Source organism: Xyrauchen texanus, chromosome 8 (genome assembly GCF_025860055.1).
Source record: "Xyrauchen texanus isolate HMW12.3.18 chromosome 8, RBS_HiC_50CHRs, whole genome shotgun sequence".
Classification (NCBI taxonomy): domain Eukaryota; kingdom Metazoa; phylum Chordata; class Actinopteri; order Cypriniformes; family Catostomidae; genus Xyrauchen; species Xyrauchen texanus.
In genome coordinates this window covers 11,909,548-11,932,341 of record NC_068283.1, presented here as the reverse complement: position 1 = coordinate 11,932,341, position 22,794 = coordinate 11,909,548, and the positions used below count along the sequence as shown (strand labels likewise).

Genomic DNA, 22,794 nt, shown 5'->3' with positions numbered 1-22,794 from the left:
TAACCAGACAAAAGTGATTTGACGTTCGCTGGTCTGGGTTTATCTTAAACTGCCGCTTCAGTGTATACAAGAGCTATGTGACAATGAGCAAGATTTTCTGAGACACTACAACTACTAATAATTAATTAATAAAGGCTATTTTCTTGTAGCCTACAACATAAAATATTTTAAATGTTCTAAATGTACAGTGTAAGACATGTAAAAAAAAAGACAAGAAGCTAACAATGTCAAGATCAATATTTGTGTAGCCTGCCTGACACAGTATTTTCATTATTGCCTCAGCAAATTCAGTCACCCCAGGAGCTCAATCCATTAAGACTTGAGGAAATACACAAAAATATATATTCAATAAACACTAGGGATGGACCGATCCGATACCTGGATCGGTATTGGCTCCGATACTGAAGTTTTAGACGGATCGTGTATCCGTCCACTGAGCCCGATCCAAATCCAAAACTGTGTGTTAGTCATGTTCATTACTGTCAGTTTTGTAGCCTGACATAAAATAACCATAAAATCAACATTAAAGTAGTTCATATGACTCATGCATTTTATTGAAAGCCACTTGAAGACGTGTGATAGAGCTTTGTGGATCGCAAAAGTCTGAGTTTAATAAGTAAATATATAGTATGCATGTGCAGTGGGTTAGTGAATGGCGCTGCTGTTGACACACTTACATTGCACGTGCAGACTGGTGAAGTGGTCGCAGCAATTTTTAGCCCTCAGAGCTTGCGGCTTTTATATGCGAGCACTCCACACAAACAACATATTAGATGTAGATGGTTAATAGTTTGGTTCACTTATAATATGCATTTAAAATGGCACCAGAGGAGCATTTTACCAGAATTTGAATAAAAAATGAATTAAACTACAGTGAACTAGCCCACAAACAGACACTTACTGGACTTCCTGTGTTCCGATAGTCATGATAAAAGCCAGAGGGTTTTAAAATTAAAGGTGCACTACTGAAATATAGGCCATTACGTTGTATTTTAACATTATAAAATCAATAATAATTTATTATTAATATTATCTGTTTACAAATTGTAACAATATTCAAGTTGAATGGGCTCCTACTGTTCATTTTACTGCTACATTATCCAGTAGACTAGCTAACAATAAAAAAAATTCTTAATAAGCTATACATTTATATTGAAATAATGTGTAGTTAGAGGTTTGTGTTTCTGTACAGGAGTACCCCAAATTAGTTCAACACAATGAGGTGAAGATTTTTAAAACTGATTATGCAAAAAACATCAACACTGGTATCGGATTGGTATATACTTAAGTTACAAATCCCCAATTTTGATTTCATGGGGTCTTTAATCTAAATAATAGCTTTTTTATAGGGTGGCTTTTCATGTCATAATGTCAGTCTGCAGGCTTCGATACTGCAAAGAGAGAGAGTATGAAATGTTCTGGGAGGAGATGATATGTGGCGAGTGCACATGGATGCATTGACACTGAGGTGTACAGTTCTTTCTGAAGGATCAAAGACATCACCATTTCAAGGGATTTTTCAAGGGGATCTTTCTTCACCTAACCTCTAACTTTTTCTTTCCCTCTCCTACTCCATTACCTTGCGAAATCCTCGATAACGCCCTACCGGCACACCTCATTAAAAACATCCTGTCGACATCCTCATAACATGTGAGTGCAAGAAAAAGAGGGAGAGAGATGGAATACAATGAAGAGGTAGAGATGTGAAGAATCAGGCGCTATTTGGTTTACATAACTTAAGCGAGTCCATGTCTGCGCACTTACAGTACACACTCCCTCAATCAAGAGCAAAACCAGGCAACACTGACGAAGAAATATTAGAACACTTAGACAGCAGGCATCATCTGTGTGCTTCTGATGCCAAGGCTGTTTCAAAAAGGTAGGCAGCACACTTTTCCTTTTGAGTAGCCTTCTGCACAGTTATCTGTAAAAATGCGGTAGGCAGGCATTTTAGAGGTCATGTCAATTTAGAAAAAATTCAACTTTAAAAAAAACTAGTTGAGACTAGCATTCGGTTTCATTCACCATCTAGTATTTTTAATGCAAGAACATGTTTTGTCCAAACAGCCATTGAGGCAGCAATTTTCAATGCGCGATTTGCTTCAAGATCAAGATTTTAAACCAGACATGAAGTGGCAACTCAACGGTACCAAAATCCTGCAAAAGTAAACAAAAAAGTCCTTAAAATCAAACATGATATTTACAAATATTCCCATGAACTACATGGTCAACAATATGCTGAATTATACGGTTCTCGGAAATACTCTATTCTGATTGGTCAATTGTGCCTTCCAGCACTCTAATATTTCTGAATAATGGCTACACTTCCGCGGACAAACTGTCTTTGCACCGATCATCTGGATATTGCGAGTCATCGCTCCTACTTCTCAAATCACTATGCAATATTTACAAGTAAGCTAAAAAAAAATATTTCAACTTAAGTCAATATTTCATGTACTTATTTCATGTTTAGTACAATATTTCATGTTAATTTATTCATTTGGTAAGTAATAAGTGGGATAATGAGCAGTTAGATGGTTATCATTGCAATAACACCTTATAAACCCTGATGCAAACCAGCGGTAGAACGCCGCTGTTTCTGGAGTTTCCGTGGTCTCTTCTTACATATCAAATTAATTTAATCTCAAATCAATTTAATGTCCATTTAATCATTTCAATGGTAGAAAGCCATGTAATAAACAGGATAACATACAGTGAACCAGTCATTATTACAAAGCAAACCCCTACAGGCTGAAACAAGATCCTGATCCCTTTGAGTTGTTGGGCAAGCTACTCAAAAAACATTTTGCTAGCTAAACTAAAAAAACTACTACAAAAAAAATGTGTTAAGCTAATCTTGCAATATTTAAGCTTCTCTTAACCAGAAGCACAGTGCATTCTGTCATAGACAAAGCATCTAAAATACTAATCACATGATGTTTATCTAAGCCATTGTACAGTAGAGTACAGTAGAGTGCAATAGAGTATATAAGTATACAATATGGTGCAACATGAAATGTGCATGTAAAAACAAACAAACATGTAAAATGATATTTATACATGCTACCTATACAAACCCATGTGTTTGAAATGAAAAATAAATTGAAAAGTAATTTTTTTAGATTTATACTACTACCCCAACAAACACATTCCCATTTGAACATAATTTCCTTTGCACATTCCTGTATAAAAGCACGTACCGTACATATACTGTTCATCTCATCCTGCAATTCTTTATCTACTGTTCTATTTCTGTTTGTACTAAAAAGCTTCTGATCAGAGGCCAAATTTCTTGTTTGTGTGAGCACATCTTGGCAATAACAATGTAATATCTATTGGTATCAGATGGTAATACCATGATACTTTGAGATCATGTTTGGGGAGTAATGGAACACATGTAACGGGAATACGTATTTAAAATACAAAATATAAGTAACTATTCCACTACAGTTACAATTTAAATCATTGGTAATTAGAATACAGTTACATTCAAAAAGTATTTTGATTACTGAACAGATTACTTTGCATTTTAAATAGCTCCCAAATAGGAGCGCTAACTAGGAAGCTCACTAGGTTTTGGAACACACCATTCAATTGGAACCAACTTCATTACTGTTCTATAGCTTTCCCAAGTAAATGTCCCACATCAATGTTTTGGAGGCGCAAATAGCATTTCAATGCCCACAAAACATACTACACTCTTATGCAAACACCATTAAGCAAGAAGCACTGAAAAAAGTATCCAGTTATGCTAATGCTAGGTGTAATTTGCTATGTGTAATGTTAGCACCTTGAACTCATGAATCACATGTGTGAGAGCCAAGCGTGGTCACAGGGTGTGGGTGGGGTTTATGTGGTTTCTTTTCTATGTTCTGACAGTGTTGCTAATTTTATCATCCCAGTCCTTGTGTGCTACATCTGCCAGCCTAATTGCAAGAGCTAATTGGAATATGAGGCCACCATGCACTTGTCTGGAAGCTTGGTTATTCCTGACTCTGGGGGGGTGCGTGAGACACATACAACACCTACACTTCAGTGACAAGGCAAGAAATTGATGGCAAAAAACTGTGACAGAGAATCTATGTCTAGTTAATTAATGTTAAAAAAAAAAAGAACAAAAATTGGCATCGAGCTTTAACACGGGTGTTAATGGGTTGAGTTAGAATCTGCAGCAAAACTTGGAATGTAGAACACTTCATGAACCCAATGGACTTTTGTGAAGACAGCATCTTGTAAATGTTATTAGAATACTTTATTATTACTTCACTGAGTGTGAATATGTCTGTTTTTTAAGATACAAGTGTTGGACTGAGGTTTGCTAACACGCTAAAGCTCGTGGCAACACATTGTGAACGTTTGAAACATCACTTCCGAATGCTATGTAGTAAAAAAAAAAAATAAAATTTTATTCCTTTTGAGACTTTACTACACTTTGCCATTCATACATAAGTAGATTGCAGCATATACCCTAGTGGAAGTGCACAGTGTGTATTGTGTCATTTGGAAATAAGCTAAAGTCAACTGTTAGAAGTACTCACGCATATATAACCTTAAAACAAACAGACATGGACTAAAAGCCATTTCATTTTTGATTTCATGCAGTCTTTCCCCACAACCTTTCTAAAAACATGAAAGGCTGGAGAATCTGGGGTAAGACAAGAGGGATCGGATCGCATGAGTCCTCTCTTAAATCGTAAGGTTAAAAAAACTACACCAACTGCCTACCAATCAAGTCATGACTATTGCTCAAAATGCATTCAAGTAGACATGATCAGTTGAAGGTTTGGTGATTGTTAAGAGAAAAACAAGGCAACTTCATTCATGGGGAACAGTAATGGGTTATTCTTTAATAAAACCATTATCACAGACCACACAACCTAAACATTCAAAATAAATGGCAGTAAATAGGTGCCTCAATCAATTGACTGATTGGTTAAAAAAATATTATCTTCTCACAGAGCATTATTTTATGCTGTTTATGATGCCTAGGGCTCTCATACAGAGTTATACCTCAAGACACCAATTTCAGTGATATCTGTCAGTGAGTAAGGACTTACCGCATGCTTTCCGAACCTATAAACACTGCAAAAAAACATTTAATAGGAAATGAGACCTGAGAGGGGCTGAGAGGAGAGACAAGACATTATTGCATATATGAATTACTTCGTTCTCATTAGCAGCCGAATAAGTATCTTTGAGCATCAGACCAAAGGTTTTAGATTCATTTATTTTGTGAGGGGGATTTCTCCACTCTCTGCATGTTGAGCTTTTTTCTTATAAGTTTTTAAAATGAAACATTGAGGAGAGAATACCTCAATGGAGAATAAAAAGGGTAGGCATAATAAGCTTTCGCTTCAGCGTATTCCTTTTCTGCAATTTTTAAAAGATAAAACTTGGTTTATTGAACTGTCCTGAATTGTATAAATGCCGTAACAAAATGAATAAATGAAATAAAAACGAAATGTATTAAAATTGAATTAACCACCTCCCTAGAATTATTGATTGTTATTGGGAAATCATGCCATTGCAAGCTAAAATGAATAAGGCAAGGGATTTCTTCCATATCTGTACTGGATACATGTCTTTCAGACTCTCTTCCATCTCACATCAATATTTCAAGTCCATTTATTTGTCAGACAGAGAAGTTTGAAGTTTGGAGCAGAAGAAATAGAAATAAACTGTGTGTAAATTGTCAGCTTTGCACTAAGCTAAAATGCTTATAGCCATTTTACATGGACATGTTACCAGGCACGATCATATTTTTTAATTCAACACTGTACATTCATTCAAATTCAAAATCACACCCGCTGCGACAAATGACCAAAGTATGCATGCTTACTAAAATGAGAAAGCCAATCAGAAGCTCCTCCCTTTAGTCACACAATTTGTTAAGCTAGACTATTGCGGGGGGTGCCGTGCCTACATTACATTTGCCTTGTTGTCTTTGGTGGACAGATTAGTTAATTGCTGCTGTTCATGCAGTGTTTCTGAACTGTGGGAAGAGTGACGTGTGAGGCCTATGATGTTGAAACACATCCAACTAGTAACTGGCAATATATTCTTGTCTTTTTGTTGCATGTCTAAACAAGCACTTCTGGCACTGTGGTTCATTGTATGACAAAAACATGCTCGGCTCAATATATGTAAATCTTTAGTTTGTGTGATAAGTGTAATTTGCCTTCCTGAATTTAAAAGAATTTGGCCATGAAGTTCACCACTGTGACATCATTGTTTCCATTGACTGGTGGGTTCTAAGGCAACAATTTACCTCTATAACATTTCCGTAGACATGTTACTCACCCCTATAATGTGTTTTGGGCACAGTGTTTAATAATGTGTATTAAAAACCGTTGATGCTTGCCCAGTCTCAAAGCACACGGCATGTGCTTCATGTACAATCAACAAGTAATTATCGCTAAAACAATCACATTGGAGTCCTGCCAATGTAAGAAACAGTCATCCAGTCTTGATCCCTGTCGGTTTCTTTTGCGATCAAGACTGGATGACCATTTCTTATACAGTATGTTATATAAATCTTACTTATTCCAAGCAAAACAATTTCATTAGGAAAGATATTGAACATGAAAATTACATGGCATCTAAAAAAAAGGAAACAATGGACCAATTAGTTGAATCTGGAGGCAGGATATACGAACATGAACATTAGCAACCATGTATGGGAGTTCACACGCCTATAATCTTTCCGTCTAATTAATTCCATTGCCTCTTGTTTTTAAGCACAAGAACGCATTAAAGATATGGTAGAAAGACATGTTTTTATTACTGAAAATCTTCTTTACATTAAGGACGTTTCTCCTAACATCAAAAATAAGTTAGGTCACTTTTAAAAATCAGCAATGTGTTTTTTTGATGCTTAATAAATGATTGACACTACAAATGATCAGAACATAACAGCTGGCTGTGCCATTGACAACATGCCAGCAGTACTAATGTAATGCGGCAGATGTCTGTGCAAAGCTCTCGGCAGATGCAGCACATGTTGTGTGCAATCAGTGAAGAATGTATGGTGTTGGAGTATAGCAACTGTTTCTGTGTAATGACAAGCCCACTGTTCCTACCCTCCATCAGACCCTTGCCTTAGTCACATCAAGTGGCCAATATGATCGGGATCATCTCTTTCTCCCTTTCTGAGCAGGTGGCAACTGGCTTACTTTCAATATGCAATACAAACCTTGTCTCAGTTTCAATCTCTAGTTCAGGTTGAATGATGAGAAACATGAACAAACCAGCCTGGTCTGTTTACCCATTAAACCTATTAAGTGAACGTGGATACATTTTTGCCAAACGAAACTACCTGGCTTATTACACGTTTGGCTGCATTTTCCCAGTAACATTTCCAGCAGGGGGCGCCAAAAGCGTGTGTAATATTGTTGTAATCAGAAGAGTTTAAGGTGAATATCAGATGTAGGTTTTAATAAATAAAACGTACCTCCCTATCCTTAAACCTAACCACAAGCCTTAACCCATGCTTAAACCTAAAAGCGTCCAAAAACAAAATGTGAAATGAAAAGCACATTTTCTGAAGTAACCACACCATCTTGTGTCACTTCTATGACACTCTTGTCTCATGTGCTTGACAGGTCTCGAACCTCATACTTCAGAGTCCAAAGTCCAACTCTAGTTGTGCACCAATCAGGAAATTTGAGGCAGATTCCAAATCACCTATTTTTTAATACTAAGATTGGCCAATACCGATCTGATAGCGGATTGTTCTTATTAAAGTGCACTTTGCTACACATTTACAAGTTATATGTTGCCGTTATATGTTTATGCCCTACACTGTAAAATTTTATTCAGTTTACATACATTGTGACATTTGAACAGTTGAAAAATTTAAAAAGTGATTAAAAATGCACAGTCGTTGTAGCCCCTCGTGTTAAAGAGGTCATGACATAGTCTATAATGTTAGTAAAGGTATTTTTATTTTTTGCACCAAAACAGTCATAATTTAGTAATCATTTTCCACCCCATCTCTTACCCTCGTCTAAAACACTCGGTTTTAAGCTCTCTGGCTCTTTAAAACTTCAATGTAAACACCCACTGTTCTGATTGGCTAACACTGTGCAGCCCCTCCAATACAGCCATATTTGAAACTCAATCGTAAGAAAACCAACAAGCTCCACAACATTATAAAACTAAATTTCAGGATTTACACATAACATACACCCAATACATTGCATCTGAATGCATCATGTTCAGCAGCACCTTAACTATAACAGTCATGACATTTGAAATACTTGTGAATGAAACTCCTTACTCCTTTTTGTATTGGGTCCAATAGAGTTTTTAACTGTCCCATCTTTAATAATGCTCATTCAGTAACAGTTCCTTTGCAAAGCTTGAATCATATTGTGACTGGTTTACAAGCAATCCACTCTGATATGAGCCAAAAACACACACTGATATCAGCCGAAAACATACAATCCACATTGAAATGTTCTGAAAACGCATAATACAATCTATGCTGGTGTTGGGTGCTTCATCCGGCTTCAACAGGCCAAAGCAGAGACGCTGGTCCTCACAGGAGCGGCATCTTGCATGTTCTGTGATTGTTTACACACAGAATGGCACGTTTCTCCCAGTCAGTGATGGCAGCAGAATGAGATGCGTTTTAAGAGCTTGTAGTGCTCTTAAAACGCGGCGCACATCGGAACGATCAAAGACGTCCATCTAGTGCAGTGGTTCTCAACCTTTTTTTGAAGAATGAACGATCCAGGATCCCTTCAAAACAGCAAGACACAGCGCAGTCGTTCTCACTTGACATTGCATCTATTAAATGCGGCGTGATATGCATGATAACGGTCAAAGCCGTTTGTCTAGTTCACGTTTATACTGAAAAACATTTAATTCCAGATAGGCATATGAAGGTGTCCTGTGTAAGTCACCTTTGGTGTAGATGAATCTCCCGTGACCTCCTGTCTCTCCTCTTCACCTGTGTGAGTGTGAATAACGTCTTGGAGCGACATCACATCAAACAGATCTGGGATTGCTCTGTGTGTGCGTTCCTCCATCCGTATTACTTTACAGTGTGGATTATTTTTTTTAAAGTGTCCACAAACCTGCTCTTCAGCACAGTTCAAGTTCATATTCGGCTTATTTTTTTTTGCAAACTCTATACAGGCTTTGAATTTTCTAGACACTTCAGGATGACAAAAGCAACATTTCTAATAAGATGATTGGAGCGCTGGTTAGTTCAGTTATTAATTAGTTATTCAGTCACATGACTTTTTTGAATGGCATCATGTATTCCTAATCAAATTTAAAAGTAGTATTAGTCATTTAACCCAAGTATCCAAACAGACCTGCAATCCATTTTGAGGTTGAAATCCACTGTGTGAAAGTTCATAAAGATTTATAAAGGTTGCCCTTGAACAGAATCAGTGACTATCTTTCTGACAAGGTTAAAATTTGTACATCAGCCTATTTAATAGGTGAGAAAGAGACTAAACAAGAGTGCATGCAAAGCACTAACCAATCACTCATGGTTAAAGTACAACAGTAGAAGAACCATCGCTGTCTTGGTCTTTTATTCAAACTAGGCTTTTAAGAAATAGTTCACCCAAAAATGTTAATTCTTTCATCATTTACACGCACTCATGTTGTTATAAACCTGTATGACTTTCTTCAGTGGAACAAATTAAGGCAATGTTTTACAGAATGACAGCCTCAGTCAACGTTTCGTTGCCATTTGTTTTTATACAGTAAAAGTGAATGGTGCCTAACATCTCATTTTGTGTTTCACAGAACACGAAAGACATTCGGGTTTAGAACAACATAAGTGCGAGTAATCAAATGAATTATCCTTTTAACACCCTTTGGAAACACACGGCCATGCTGAGACCCTTGAGTGGCAGAAGGATAGTTACAGATGATCCCATTATTTTTAGGAATTTCCAGAATGCATATCTTGAAAAACAACACTGGCCTGACCGCACCGCTGAGCTGGATGTGTGCCAAGGCCTGTGTTCACCTCCTCTGCTCCAGCCTTGTATTCAGACTTATGTGAGCTGACATTAGACCTTCATACAACATTATATTCAGTGCATAACTAACATCCTTGACTGTTTGAACAAATGGAATGGAAATAAAGGAAACTAGAATTTGAATGCACAGCAGCATTACTACAGCATACCATACAAATTATGGCTTTATGAAACTTTGGTGGCTTGTGGTTTATAATGGATCTAACCACAAAACCTTACCAAAAGAATGGGTTCAATGTAGCCAATTATGACTATAAAATGGTTTCACTCCCTTTTCTCTTAATCTGTGCAACATCATGCAAAACCTCAGGCAGATCAGAGTAAGAGACCCAATTTCAAATGCAACTCAATTTTAACAATTACAAAATATATTTGTATAGTGACAACTAAACTGTCCAACATACCATTGTTCCAAGCAAGAGATTTCCTATTTAGCTGTGCTAGTTTAACACTTGAATCACAAATGATAAGGCAAAAGAAAAGAGCAAAAAAAAGAGCAAAAAGTGCAAAAGCATGCAAGAGTGAGAGCAAAAGAAAGTGCGAAAGACCGAAAGGGAGCAAAAGAAATGAAAGGAGAGTGAACGAGCTAAAGAATGAAAATAAGAGTGAAAGAGCAAAAGAAAGTGAAAGAGTGAACGAACGTGAAGAGCGAAAGAAATAGAGCGAAAAAAGCCTGAAAGAGAAAAGAAAGAATGAAAGAAACAAAGAGTGAAAAGAGTGAAAGCCAGAAAGAAAGGCCAAAAGAGAGCAAAAGAAAGAATGTAATGAGCGTGAAAGGAAGAGCAAAATAAATCGAAAGAGCGAAAGAAAGGGCAAAGGAAGGAAAGAGCGAAAGAAAGACTGTTTTGGCAGACTATAATGAATAGCTTGGGCAATCGATACCACAACTGGCTGAGATAAATGTGAATCTAGATTCAATTAGTGCAATTAGATGATCCCAGGTCTGAGTTCACAGTGATCAGCAGAGGCATCTGAGCTGGACACATGTGTTGTCTATGGTTTTGCCTTTGCTCCACAGTGTAGTCATTGTGTTAGACTTTCAACACATAACCCCCCGACCCTGTGACAACACTTCATATACCTGCAGCTCACTGAGGGTTTCCATGGAAACATCCGAGTGTGTCTCTTCTCTCCGCAGGTTACATGTTGATTGATTTATTTTTGAGAACCTAATTAGGACTGGATTCAATGTCCCCTGATCGTTAAACTACTCTATTCAAGATGCAGTGTACCTTCAGCCAAGAACAACACAGACATCGCAGTATGGATATTTGTGGGCATTAAAATCCTGCTGCCTTTTAAATTCTAAATTGGCCTCATTTTCTTTCATAATGAACATTCCTGGTCATTTCAACAGTTAGCGCAATTACTCTGAATTAAGTCTTACACGCCTACAGTAACAATTCTTGGTTAATATTGAGTAGGACATGACGAAATGAAGAACTTGCAGTTCAGTAATTGTTTGATTAATTTGAGTTCCAGCTGTTAATTTGCCTGGGAATAGGACTACACTGGTAGCATAGTGTACGTTAGTGTAGCATCAGCTTATGTAGTTCGCAAAGTATGAGGGAATTATAATACAAAAACACAAAATAAGTAAATACAGAAGCACGCTCATTGTGGAATAAGTGGAGCCGGATCTGCCGCTCCACTGAAGCAAAACTTGTGTTTCGAACGTCTTTAAAGGAAACACCCCAGAGTTACATTTTAAATGCAGTTATATTTAATGCTTTATAGCTTTAATAAAGTTCCAAAGTTTTAACCTTAGAGGTTACCAAAGCGTTTTGCACTGTGACTCATTCACCCATTCTCACACACACACACACACACACACACACACACACACACACACACACACACACACACACACACACACACACGGTGGCAGAGCTGCCATGCAAGGCGCTAGCCTGCCATTGGGAGCAACTTGGGGTTCAGTGTCTTGCCCAAGGACACTCCAGCATGTGGAGTCCTGTGGGCCGGGAATATAACCACCAACCCTGCGATTTGCAGCCCGCTCTACCACCTGAGCCACAGCCGCCCACATAGATGAATCGATTATCAAAAGAATCGTTAGTTGCAACCTTATTGGGAATGAAGCTGCACTGGTTGCACTTTTGAGAATATAGGTTCAAGAACATCATGAAAACCATTTGGTTCTGATCTAGTTCAGAATAAGAATTTATTCTCGTTTCCTAACCCTACTTATTGGCCAACAGCCCTATTTTTCAGTGTATTATCCCTTTAAGCTAGCGCCCCCCTGTCAGATCAATGTAAAGTCCTCAGAATCTGAAAGTACCTCAATAATAAAAGAGCATGTTGGATTAGATCATCAGGTGACCAATGTCATGAATCACATTTACAAAGTTCACAGGAAAATTACCCAACATTATTGATTTGTTTACACAATCTACACTTTAAACACACCAATAGTGGCTTCATGCTAAAGTTCCAATCCACCTCAACCCCCGAGCGATAAAAAGAGGCAACCTCCACTTTTTATCTGCAAAAAAGAACAGCAAATTGCTCACAAGAGAGCGGTCTTGAATTACTGAGGTTAAAGTTGACCTCTTCAGAGAGGTGCAATACAATTTTGCCCCATTTGTCACAGCAGGACTGACCTCTGTGACTCGGATATAATGAAAACATGTTCCTGAAGGACAAAGAGACATTTGAGGGCCATTCGCTTCAAAATGGTCCAACATAAAGAAGGTTAGAAATAAATGTAACCTTGCTCTGCACTAAACCTCTTCTTTATGCCTACACGCATGTAAGCAACCCCTGGTAAATTAGTCTTTAAATCAGAAGCAGAGGTTGCTTTCGTCCAACTCCCTGAACCTAATGGTCACTCCTCCTCCCCAAATAATTACAGACCCACATCTCCACACAGCAATTACAGGCCATTTCCACAAGGATCGAGAACCTCTCTTTCTATCACCCACACCATCCCTCCCTCCTTATTCTTTCGCTCACATTTATCTGCACTTTCAAAGGCCACCCTTGATATTTCATTGTCTCATTTTTATACTTGTATTGAACCTGGAAAATTCCTTTTCATCAACAGCATAAATGTTAATTACCACAAGGGGTGGGAATCAGCAGGGACTTGGCAATATGATATTACATCGATATCTGGGTTGTGATAATGGTATTACAACCCAACAATACAGTGTGTTTGTTACTATAATGTCTCAGTATTTTTCATCTTCGCACACATTTGTTTGAGCAGTGCTCAACGAGAGAGTTTACAGGCATGATCTTATACCGATTATGCTTAGTAAGCCAAAAACGTGCAAGCACAGGTAAATGCCCACTAGGGGCAGGGCTTCGAGCTTCATTAAGCACAGTGTGTACCTTGAGAAATGTCAACCTGCCATTTCCAAATTCACAGTAAGATCATCTTTAACGGCGTTGTGTGCATACCGGTTCACGTTTTCACATTAAAACCACAGAATAACCTGATGATTTTAAATCTAGTCAACCAGGGTTTCATGCATTGTCAAGATTTCTGGAATAAGCTGATTTTAGACAGTTATCAGCCTAATGTTGTGCATTTTTATATATATATATATATATATATATATATATATATATATATATATATATATATATATATATATATTACTGAATGTACCTCCAAGTACATTCCCTACCTAATTTTATTTTTTTTTATGCACTTACAAAAGTAAACCAGTCCAGTCCAAACTGGGGTGGGGGTACAGTTCTTTCATCAACGTGCGCTCTGCCACAGAGACAGGGGCTTTCAATTTTGCAGAACGTCTCTGTGTTTATATCCGCGTCTCCTGCTGAACTCACTCGGATGCGATATACAATGTGTTTTGGTAATTTTTTTCTACTTGAGTACTCGACTAATTACTTGAGTACTTGTCGAATACTAGAGGGGCAATGACATGCACATAACTGCATACAATAACATGTCTGACAAACGTTATTATATACACGATTGTATAATCAATATATAATGCATCATATTTTGTCATTATTTGAAGGTTCGCTGCCCAACTCAATGAACGTGCACAACGCACAACTGTCTGTTCTTCCTAGGTTACCGTAGTAATCTTAGCAAACGTGCATCAGTTTTTTGTTTTTTACTGTCTGAACAGTCCATTTGCAAATCGTGGTTGGCTTAAAAGCAGACCATCACATTTTTAATATGTGTGTTGAGTTCAGTTTTGAAGGTGCTGCATTGTGTTCCATTTAGCTCAGTATTTGCACTTCTGTGTGTATGTGTGTATTTGTGTGTGTGTGCGATGCTTGGTTTTGTTGTTGCCGTGTTGATTCATGAAGCATTCCATTCTACTCGGGAGAGTTGGAAATTCCAACATTTCAAAATGGGAAAGTGCAACGGAATGACCCTTATGTTGGACATCTAATTTGGAAACTCTTGAGGAAATCTTCAACTCCCAATTCGTTGAGATGCAGGGGTGTGTGTTACGTCACGCAAACTTATTGGCACCCAAGGCAGGGAGGTTTACAGTCAGTGACAAACATTCACTTTTATTAAATAATATCCATTAACGAGTCAAAGTTCTTGCATTAAATTATAATAAAACCTGTTTATCAAATGTTTTGCAGAGACAGGTGTTCAAAACATGGTAAATTACACTTTTGATTATTGTAACAATATCATTGCAGCGTTGTATAAAGTTTGGTTGAGATGAGACCTCTCTGACAATCAATGTACCCCTCAAAATCACAGTGTAATCAATCTCAAAATTAAATATAAGCCCCCTCTTTGACATGTTTGTGTTTAGTTGTCAGGTAACTGTAACTGAATTTAGAATTAAGTGAAAAGTCACTTCATGAATGATCACCATCAATCATCGTTTTCATGATCGATCATGGCTGCCACGTCCGAGTACTTGAGAGTATTCATGCCCATCCCAAGCACGTACATGAATTATTCAGTAAACACCTGCTCATAATTTGAACTGTAAAGCTTTCTAAACCATCCTTTATGAAGTGGGACTTTTGTAGGTGTATGAACTTCTGCTTTTGCTTTGCCAATATAATTCTAGTGGGTGGAGTTTCCTAGTTACCTCACACCACGTTGCCTTACATGGTTAGCCAGGATTACATAATCATGACAATGAGGTTGAAAGATTGGATGAAACATTGTACAAACAAGGTAATTATGCTATTCTATCACACTAGTTTAATGTCAATGCTTAAAATGTCTTGTAGCTGTACTTTCAAAACATGCACTGCATTCATAAAGTATTTAGACACCTTAATTTTTTCAACATTTTGTTATGATGCAGCCTTATGCTAAAATGCTTTTAAATAAAAAAATTGCCCCCTCGCATTAATTTACACTCCATACCCCATAATGACAAAGTAATAACCTGATTTTTGATAACTTTGCAAATTTAGTAAAAAGGAAAAACTGAAATATCACACAAGAATTCAGACCCTTAACTCATAACTCAGTTGAAGCACCTTTGGCAGTGATTACAGCCTCAAGTCTTTTTGGGTATGATGCGACAAGCTTTGCACACCTGGATTTGGGGGATTTTCTGCCATTCTTATCTGCAGATTCTCTCAAGCTCTGACAGGTTGGATGGGGACTGTCATTTTCAGGTCTCTCCAGAGATGTTCTGTTGGGTTCTGGCTGGGCCACTCGAGGACATTCACAGAGTTGTCCCCAAGCCACTTTTGTGTTGTCTTGGCTGTGTGCTTGGAGTCATTGTCCTGATAAAAGGTGAACCTTCAGTCTATTCTGAGGTCTTGAGTGCTCTGGACCAGGTTTTCGTCAATGATATCTCTGTATTTTGCTGCGTTCAGCTTTCCCTCAACCCTGACCAGTCCCCCAGTCCCTGTCGCTTAAAGACACCCCCACTAAACCTTGCTTCACCGTTGGGATGGTATTGCACAAGTGATGAGTAGTGCCTGGTTTTCTCCAAACATGACACTTGGAATTGAGGCAAACGGTTAAAACTTTGTTTCATCAGACCAGAGAATTTTGTTTCTCACTGCAAATTCTCGGCAATTTCAAGTGGGCTTTCATGTGTCTTGCACTGAGGAGAGGCTTCCGTCTGGCCACTCTGCCATAAAGCCCAGATTGGTGGAGTATCGCAGTGATGGTTGTCCATCTGCAAGTTTCTCCCATCTCTACACATGATCTCTGAAGCTCAACCAGAATAACCAATCGCCCTTCTTCCCCGATTTCTCAGTTTGGCCGGGTGGCCAGCTATAGGAAGAGTCCTGGTTGTTCCAAACTTCTTGCATTTAAGAATTACGGAGGCCATGGTGCTCTTAGAAAACTTCAATGCAGCCGAAATATTTTTGTAGCCTTCCCCAGATCTGTGCCTCAACACAATCCTGTCTCTGAGCTCTGCAGTTCCTTTGACCTCATGGCTTGGTTTGTGCTCTGATATGCATTTTCAGCTGCGAGACCTTACATAGGCAGGTGTGTGCCTTTCCAAATCATCTCCAATCAATTAAATTGGCCACAGGTGGACTCCAATCACAGTGTAGAAAAATCTCAAAGATGATCCAGAGAAATGCACCTGAGCTAAATTTCAAGTGTCATAGCAAAGGGTCTGATTACTTAATTCAATGTGATATTTCAGTTTATTCTTTTAAATAAATTTGAAGTGTGATCAAAAATCGTTTTGTTCTTTGTCGTTATGGGGTATGGAGCGTAGATTGATGTGAAATAAATCTATTTAAGGCATTTTAGTATAAGGCTGCAACTTAACAAAATGTGAAAACATGAAGGGGTCTCAATACTTCATGAATGCACTGTACATTACTGCATTACTTTAACCATGATTTTTGCTTGAGTCAAAACAATATTCTGTGGTTATCAAAATTAAGCCACTAGTGCCGTCGATAGAGCTTATCTAGTTTTGAACATTCCTTAAACACAGAAAGTAATTCTGACCTTTCCAAAAAGGCATTTCAATGTACTTTCAAACAAATGTAATTACTGCATATGTAAAGCCAAGCTATCTCACATTCCAGCGACATGAAGCTCTCTTCTTAGTTAACCTGGTCAGGTTTAATGTGTTTGATTCATTATGCAATAAATCTAAAGCTTGTTGTTGGTATTGTTAAAAAAGGTGCATGTTTCATGAGAGCTCTGTGTATTAGAGATAGAGAGCTCTTTGAAGAGCGAAAGGGAGAGCTCAGACAATAAGATGTGGCAGCGGCGCAGAGCCATCCACCCCCAGACTGAGAGGAGAGTGTGTGTGCAGAGTGAATCCATCTCTTATAAAACCTATTCCCTTTCAAATGACTGTCGGGAAATCTATGATAAATGTAATCTCTCGGGGCCCAGGGAGTTCTGACATGGCTACAAAAAGATAGATATTTGTCAAGGCGACCGGCGAAAGTTGTTTTACACTTATTAAATATATTGCAAGTCATTGCAGAAAAGAGACATCCATTAACTTGGGAATAATAACAAAACATTTGTCAATTGTTTAGCTGTGAGAAGAATGAGGGAATTTTAAAAGGACTTTATTTCAAAGGAATGCAATTGTAACTCCAAGAGTAGCGTTGTTTATTTACTTACAATAAAAAGTCCTCTCTCTGTCTATCTTACAGGTTTTGGTTACTGTATCCTTGTCAATGAGGAGGTATGATCTGTTTGATATGACAAATCAACATTAAAGGAATAGCTTAATAATTAATCGGTATCTGTGTATATGTTTACCAATATGCACAGATATGAAAACTTTTCAGAACATATAATGCAGAAAACAATGCTTGAATTGGTGTCATAACGTAGTTTGTCCAGCTCCAACTGAGCTGACGGTGGCTCTGCAGACAGGGTGGAGTTAAGCGGTGCAGAGTTAAGCGGTGTCTTATCGTAAGTCGCTAAATAGTTGGTGAAATACATACTGGAAAGTTAAAAAACACTGACCCCATCATTTTCTCTTTTTAATATAACGAATATAACATTAACCCAATCCCTGACAACTATGTTTATCACGTTTGCTATGTTAGCCAGCAATAGTGTGTCAGTGCAGTCAGTAATGCAGCAGATTGAAAGGTAAACATCAGAGCATCTTTTTGCAGCTCAGCAGACAACGGTGCCGTGATGGATTGTGTCTGTTGAGTGTTGATTTTACACTATGTTGTTACCTAGTTGGTGAAACGCAATGCTGGAAAATAAATAAAGTCCATCTTTTACTCTCCGTGACAACGAGCTTATAGCTAACTAGCAAACCACATAGTTACTTCCATTGCTTGTCAGCGGAGTGAAGCTAATGTGTAAAACATGTATTCACCAAACTGATTTGTTCAGTATTCACAGTTTGATACCCCCTTCAACCGAACAATTCCAGTTGTTTCATTTACAAAATTTTATATTTAAAAGTCTGGTTTTCCACTGATGCAAGTTTCCCCTGAACGTGTATAACAGAATACAGTGTAATCTCTTGACTCGACAGGTGTAAATCCTTCTTGTTTTACAACCTGCGCCTAACTGACTGGGAGTATTAAAATAGACAACATTTGATTAATACTAAACAGTACTGATGTTTATTTAGATATTTTTTTTTATTTATTCTTTATTTAAATGGTCAGCAATTGACTGATACTAAACATACAGTACAGATTCAGCCTTCTGAGTACCTTTGCATAGTCATATCGGTGCAAAATTTGGTGCACAATTCACATAGAAAAGATCTGTTTTCATTCAAGCTCAAAATGAACTATATCAGCCACCATATTGGTAATCGGTGAATTCTCCCCCTCTAAAATCAGTATCAGCCTCAAAAATCCCATATCGGTCAGGCTCTATAAAAGGAACAGCTCACTCAAAATTAAATTCTCACCCTAAATTTATAAATGTACAAATTTTAAACCCGTTAGAATGTTCATAAAAGACATGGAATATAGAGCACAAATCCTGTGGACTACTTTTATCGTGCTTTTTTTTGTCATTTATGAGCTTGACAGTCTGTCAAACAAAATCATCAGCATTTGGAACAACATGAGTTTGGGTAAATTACACCAGAGTTTTCATTTTTGGGAAAACTAAAGCTATAAATGAAAACCTAAAATGGTTCTTCTACAAGCACATTATATGTAGCCTTCGCCTAGTCTTTAATGAGCCTTACTGTCAGTCTCTATCTGCAGTCTGTGTACCTCAATAGGGTGACATGACAGAAACATTTTGTAGCTTGTTGTTGTCACAAGAAACCACCTGTCCAAGATTTACTTTATGAATAATGTTCTCTCAAATGGTTAAAAATAGAAAATCATAGTTGCAAAGTTGCAAGTTGAAATTTCAGACTAATCAAACCTCAGAGAGGGATAAAGGCCGACTGGATGCTGCAGTGCGAGTGCGAGAGAGAGAGAGAGCGCGAGAGAGAAAGAGAGAGAGAGAGATTTACGGGCAACTGTTCAACACCTTTGTGCGTTTGTCTTTTGTTTAAGATCTCATTTCTTTAGCTATTTACAGCTGAGCAAACTGCTCTGTACTATTTTTGGGAAAAGCTTACAACACCCTAAAGCGGCAGATAGTCTGGAAATTTAGATTACTGTTTTTGGAAAAGGTCATGAGGCATCAGTGTATTACTCCCTATTATTTCAGAGTCTGGGGGATGGAGCTTCAACTTCTCTCTAAAGATTATGGGACAAAGATTAAAACTTGATATTGGAGGAGGAAATGTGATCTAGGATCCTAAATAACGTCAAGTCTACATCTAGAGATACAAGGGTGCGTCTGATGCAATTTAAGATTTTACATCGATTCTATTGGACCCCCTCTAGATTGCATAGGCTTGGTCTTAAAGACACACCCACATGCTGGCGATGCCAATCAGAAGACGGGGACACAACCAATGTTTTTTGGGGGTGTGTTGAGATCCAAGAATTTTGGTTGAGGATTCAGAGCTTTATGTGTGATGTATTGGACACTCAATTTTCATTTTGCCCCAGACTCTTATCTTAGGTGATGGGGCAGTCATTAATATTGGGGATAGACATTTAAAAAGTTGGGTCCTAGCCAGAGTTATGAGGCAGATAAATCATCCTCAGGGTATGGAAGTTGGCTGAGGCACCCAAGTTTCAGGAGTGGTGCGGGGAGATGGGTGGGGTGGTGGAGATGAGGTGAGTTATAGAAGGCTGGGAAAATGGGATTTGTTTGACAGGAAGTGGGTGGATATTTGTTTTTTTAGAGGGTTCTCTGGGAGGGGCAGTGGAGTGGGATTTGTAGTTTAGATGTGTATGTGCATTGTTGTTTTTTTTCAAAGTATACTTTTATTTGTAATTTTTAATTTTTATGTTCTAATTGTTGGTGACCATTGTACTGTGTGTTTGTGTCAGGTAGGAGATTGGAGGGGTGGTGGATTCGGGGGCAGGGGCTTAATGTATATAATTTGATTCCATATTTTATGTTGTGTTTTATGGAATCAATAAAAATTGTTGAAAAAAAGTGGTTCTTCTAGCGCCACACTCTCCCAGTTGATCTACCAGCTAACTTGAGCAATGCGGATTGTTACCGCCATAGTAATACAGGTACAGTACAACTTGACCATGTGTAGAGTATGTCTGAGGCCATAGACTGATCCAAAGTGGCTTGACCACAGCTCACCCACCCACACGGCCAGGTGAGTGGATGTCAGTAATGCCACCCTCCAGCTGGCCAAAGTCTCGCCAACCCTGCTGCTTGAGGAGGCTGACGGAATCACAGAACCGAGAGATCCGGCTGAGCACGGCACGGTCTGGATGACTGGACCCCAGTGCATGCCGTCTGACACCAACAGGCTGAGCGTTTTAGAGGCGGCTGCGACTCACAGGTTAGGGTTGTTTTAATTCCATGGCAACAGAATCACAGCGATAGCTTGTAGGTTGGGAGTGTTCCATGTGCACAGTTGAGTAACAATGGATCTCACACACACATACACCCAGTTAAACTCACACCCATGCAACTGTCGTTGAGTCACAGAGCCGTGTTCTGTATTTCCTGTGACACTGTAGCAGATGTTTGAAATCCCAGCACTTCCACTTATGTCTGTCCCACTTATAACCCCCTCCTTTCACCCTCATACACACACAAACAAACACATAAAGATACATCAATACTGCAGACCTTTTGAACTCAATCTATTTTGTTTAGCTGGCTGATTTAACCAGCTATCTGAACAGTGGGTGGATTCGGTTGAATGAACGATCAAGCTCACCCGATTTCCACCGCCACAAAACACCCATGACACATGCCACCATAGAATTGGCACAGACTGATAGTGTGTTAAATGATTAGCAGGTCACCAAATAGACAGCCAGTGGGCTAATTCCAAAGCTCTCCCATGAGATCTAACCCACTTATTTTATGGAATGTGAATCTACAGTCATATTGACAAGTGGAATAAAAAGGGTAAGTTCACTCAAAAATCCATATGACTTTATCTTCCATGGAAAAAAATCAAATATAAATTTGATTTTAGGCAGAATCTTAGCCTCAGTCACCATTCACTTTCATTATATGGAGGGGGAAAAAAGATGCAATGAAAGTGAATGGTGACTGAGGCTAACATTCTGCCCAACATCATCTTTTTGTGTTCCAAGGATGACAAAAAGTCATTTAAGGTTTTAAATGTCATGAGTGTGTATAAATGACAACAGAACTGTCATTTTTGGGTAAACGATCCCTTTAAATATCTGATAAATTACAGCATGAGTGAGCCCAAAAAGCATCAGTTGGTGCACATCCACTCGCCCTTGATCAACCAGAAAAGTTTTTTTGTCTTCGTTTTAGGTGTTGGACTTAAGGTGACCTATTAAACAGGCTTAAGTATCTGATGAGTGCCTTAATTCTTCTGGTGTGGCAAGTATTAACTTTTTTTAAAGTGACAGGCCAAAAAACTGCAACAGCAAACCTGTTGAGACTTTATAGAAATATTGAAGAGATGAACATTGACTAACCCTGATGTAACACTCCAGTCTGTCCCCCCTCCATAAACAACCACTTATACTGGAATGCCCTACAGAGCACATGCCAAAATACACAGGTTTGCTGGCAACAAGGCTGAAAATATGATGGAGGGCAAGAAAACGATAGATGGATGGATGGATGGAATGATTAAAAAAAATAATTAGCATCATTAGTGACAGATAGGTATATTTACATTTAAAAAAACAATGCAAACAATTATATTATATTATCATGGCAATGGCATGAATGACATGATCAACATGAAACTTGATCGCTCAAGTTCAATAATGATGGTATATTTAGACCGAAAACCGACTAAAAGAATCGTCTAATGCAATGATTAACAATTCAACAACCATTCCTCGTATTCTAAGGCACGCCACTTTCATGACATAATTAATTTGAGAAGATCGCCACCTGCGATCAACTTGTTCGATCAGTTTGTTCAATGCACTTTACCTTATAGGCGTTTTCCGTAATGCGGTGGACCTCGTCGGCGCGAGACATTGTGAAATCTTCAGTTAAAACCATAAACGGTGTTTTGCTTAATGTGGTGGGTTATCCAAACAGTGTCTCCGAGCCTGTGATTATCTGCGCTTCCAATCCACTAGAGTCACTGATCGCAGAGGAGCTGTACAGTGTTGAGGCAACGGAATGGAGGAGGGGCTTAAAATGTAACCACGCCTACGTTTTTATAAACCGCGCCTGTGGTCGTGGTCAAACCACAGCTGTGTCCGCCCCATGGTTAATTGAATGAGAAGTCGCCTAAAAACCTCTCTTGTACACATCTGTTATATCTATATATATATATATATATATACATATATATATATATATATATATATATATATATATATATATATATACATACATACATAT

The 22,794-nt window shown here is 38.3% G+C and overlaps 1 protein-coding gene across 4 annotated transcripts in view; it reads right to left on the bottom strand.

Annotated features, from left to right (window-relative positions):
- The window catches only part of LOC127647679 (brain-specific angiogenesis inhibitor 1-associated protein 2-like), a 132,212-nt gene extending 109,685 nt beyond the window's left edge, over positions 1 to 22,527 (bottom strand). For all 4 annotated transcript variants that reach the window (XR_007971089.1, XM_052132086.1, XM_052132084.1 and 1 more), the window contains exon 1: positions 22,375 to 22,527. Coding sequence is in view for 3 of the 4 variants with exons in the window: in XM_052132086.1 (XP_051988046.1) it covers positions 22,375 to 22,446 (72 nt within the window). In the remaining variant the exon portion in view is untranslated. The remainder of the gene's footprint in view (positions 1 to 22,374) is intronic.
- Positions 22,528 to 22,794: the final 267 nt, after the last annotated feature.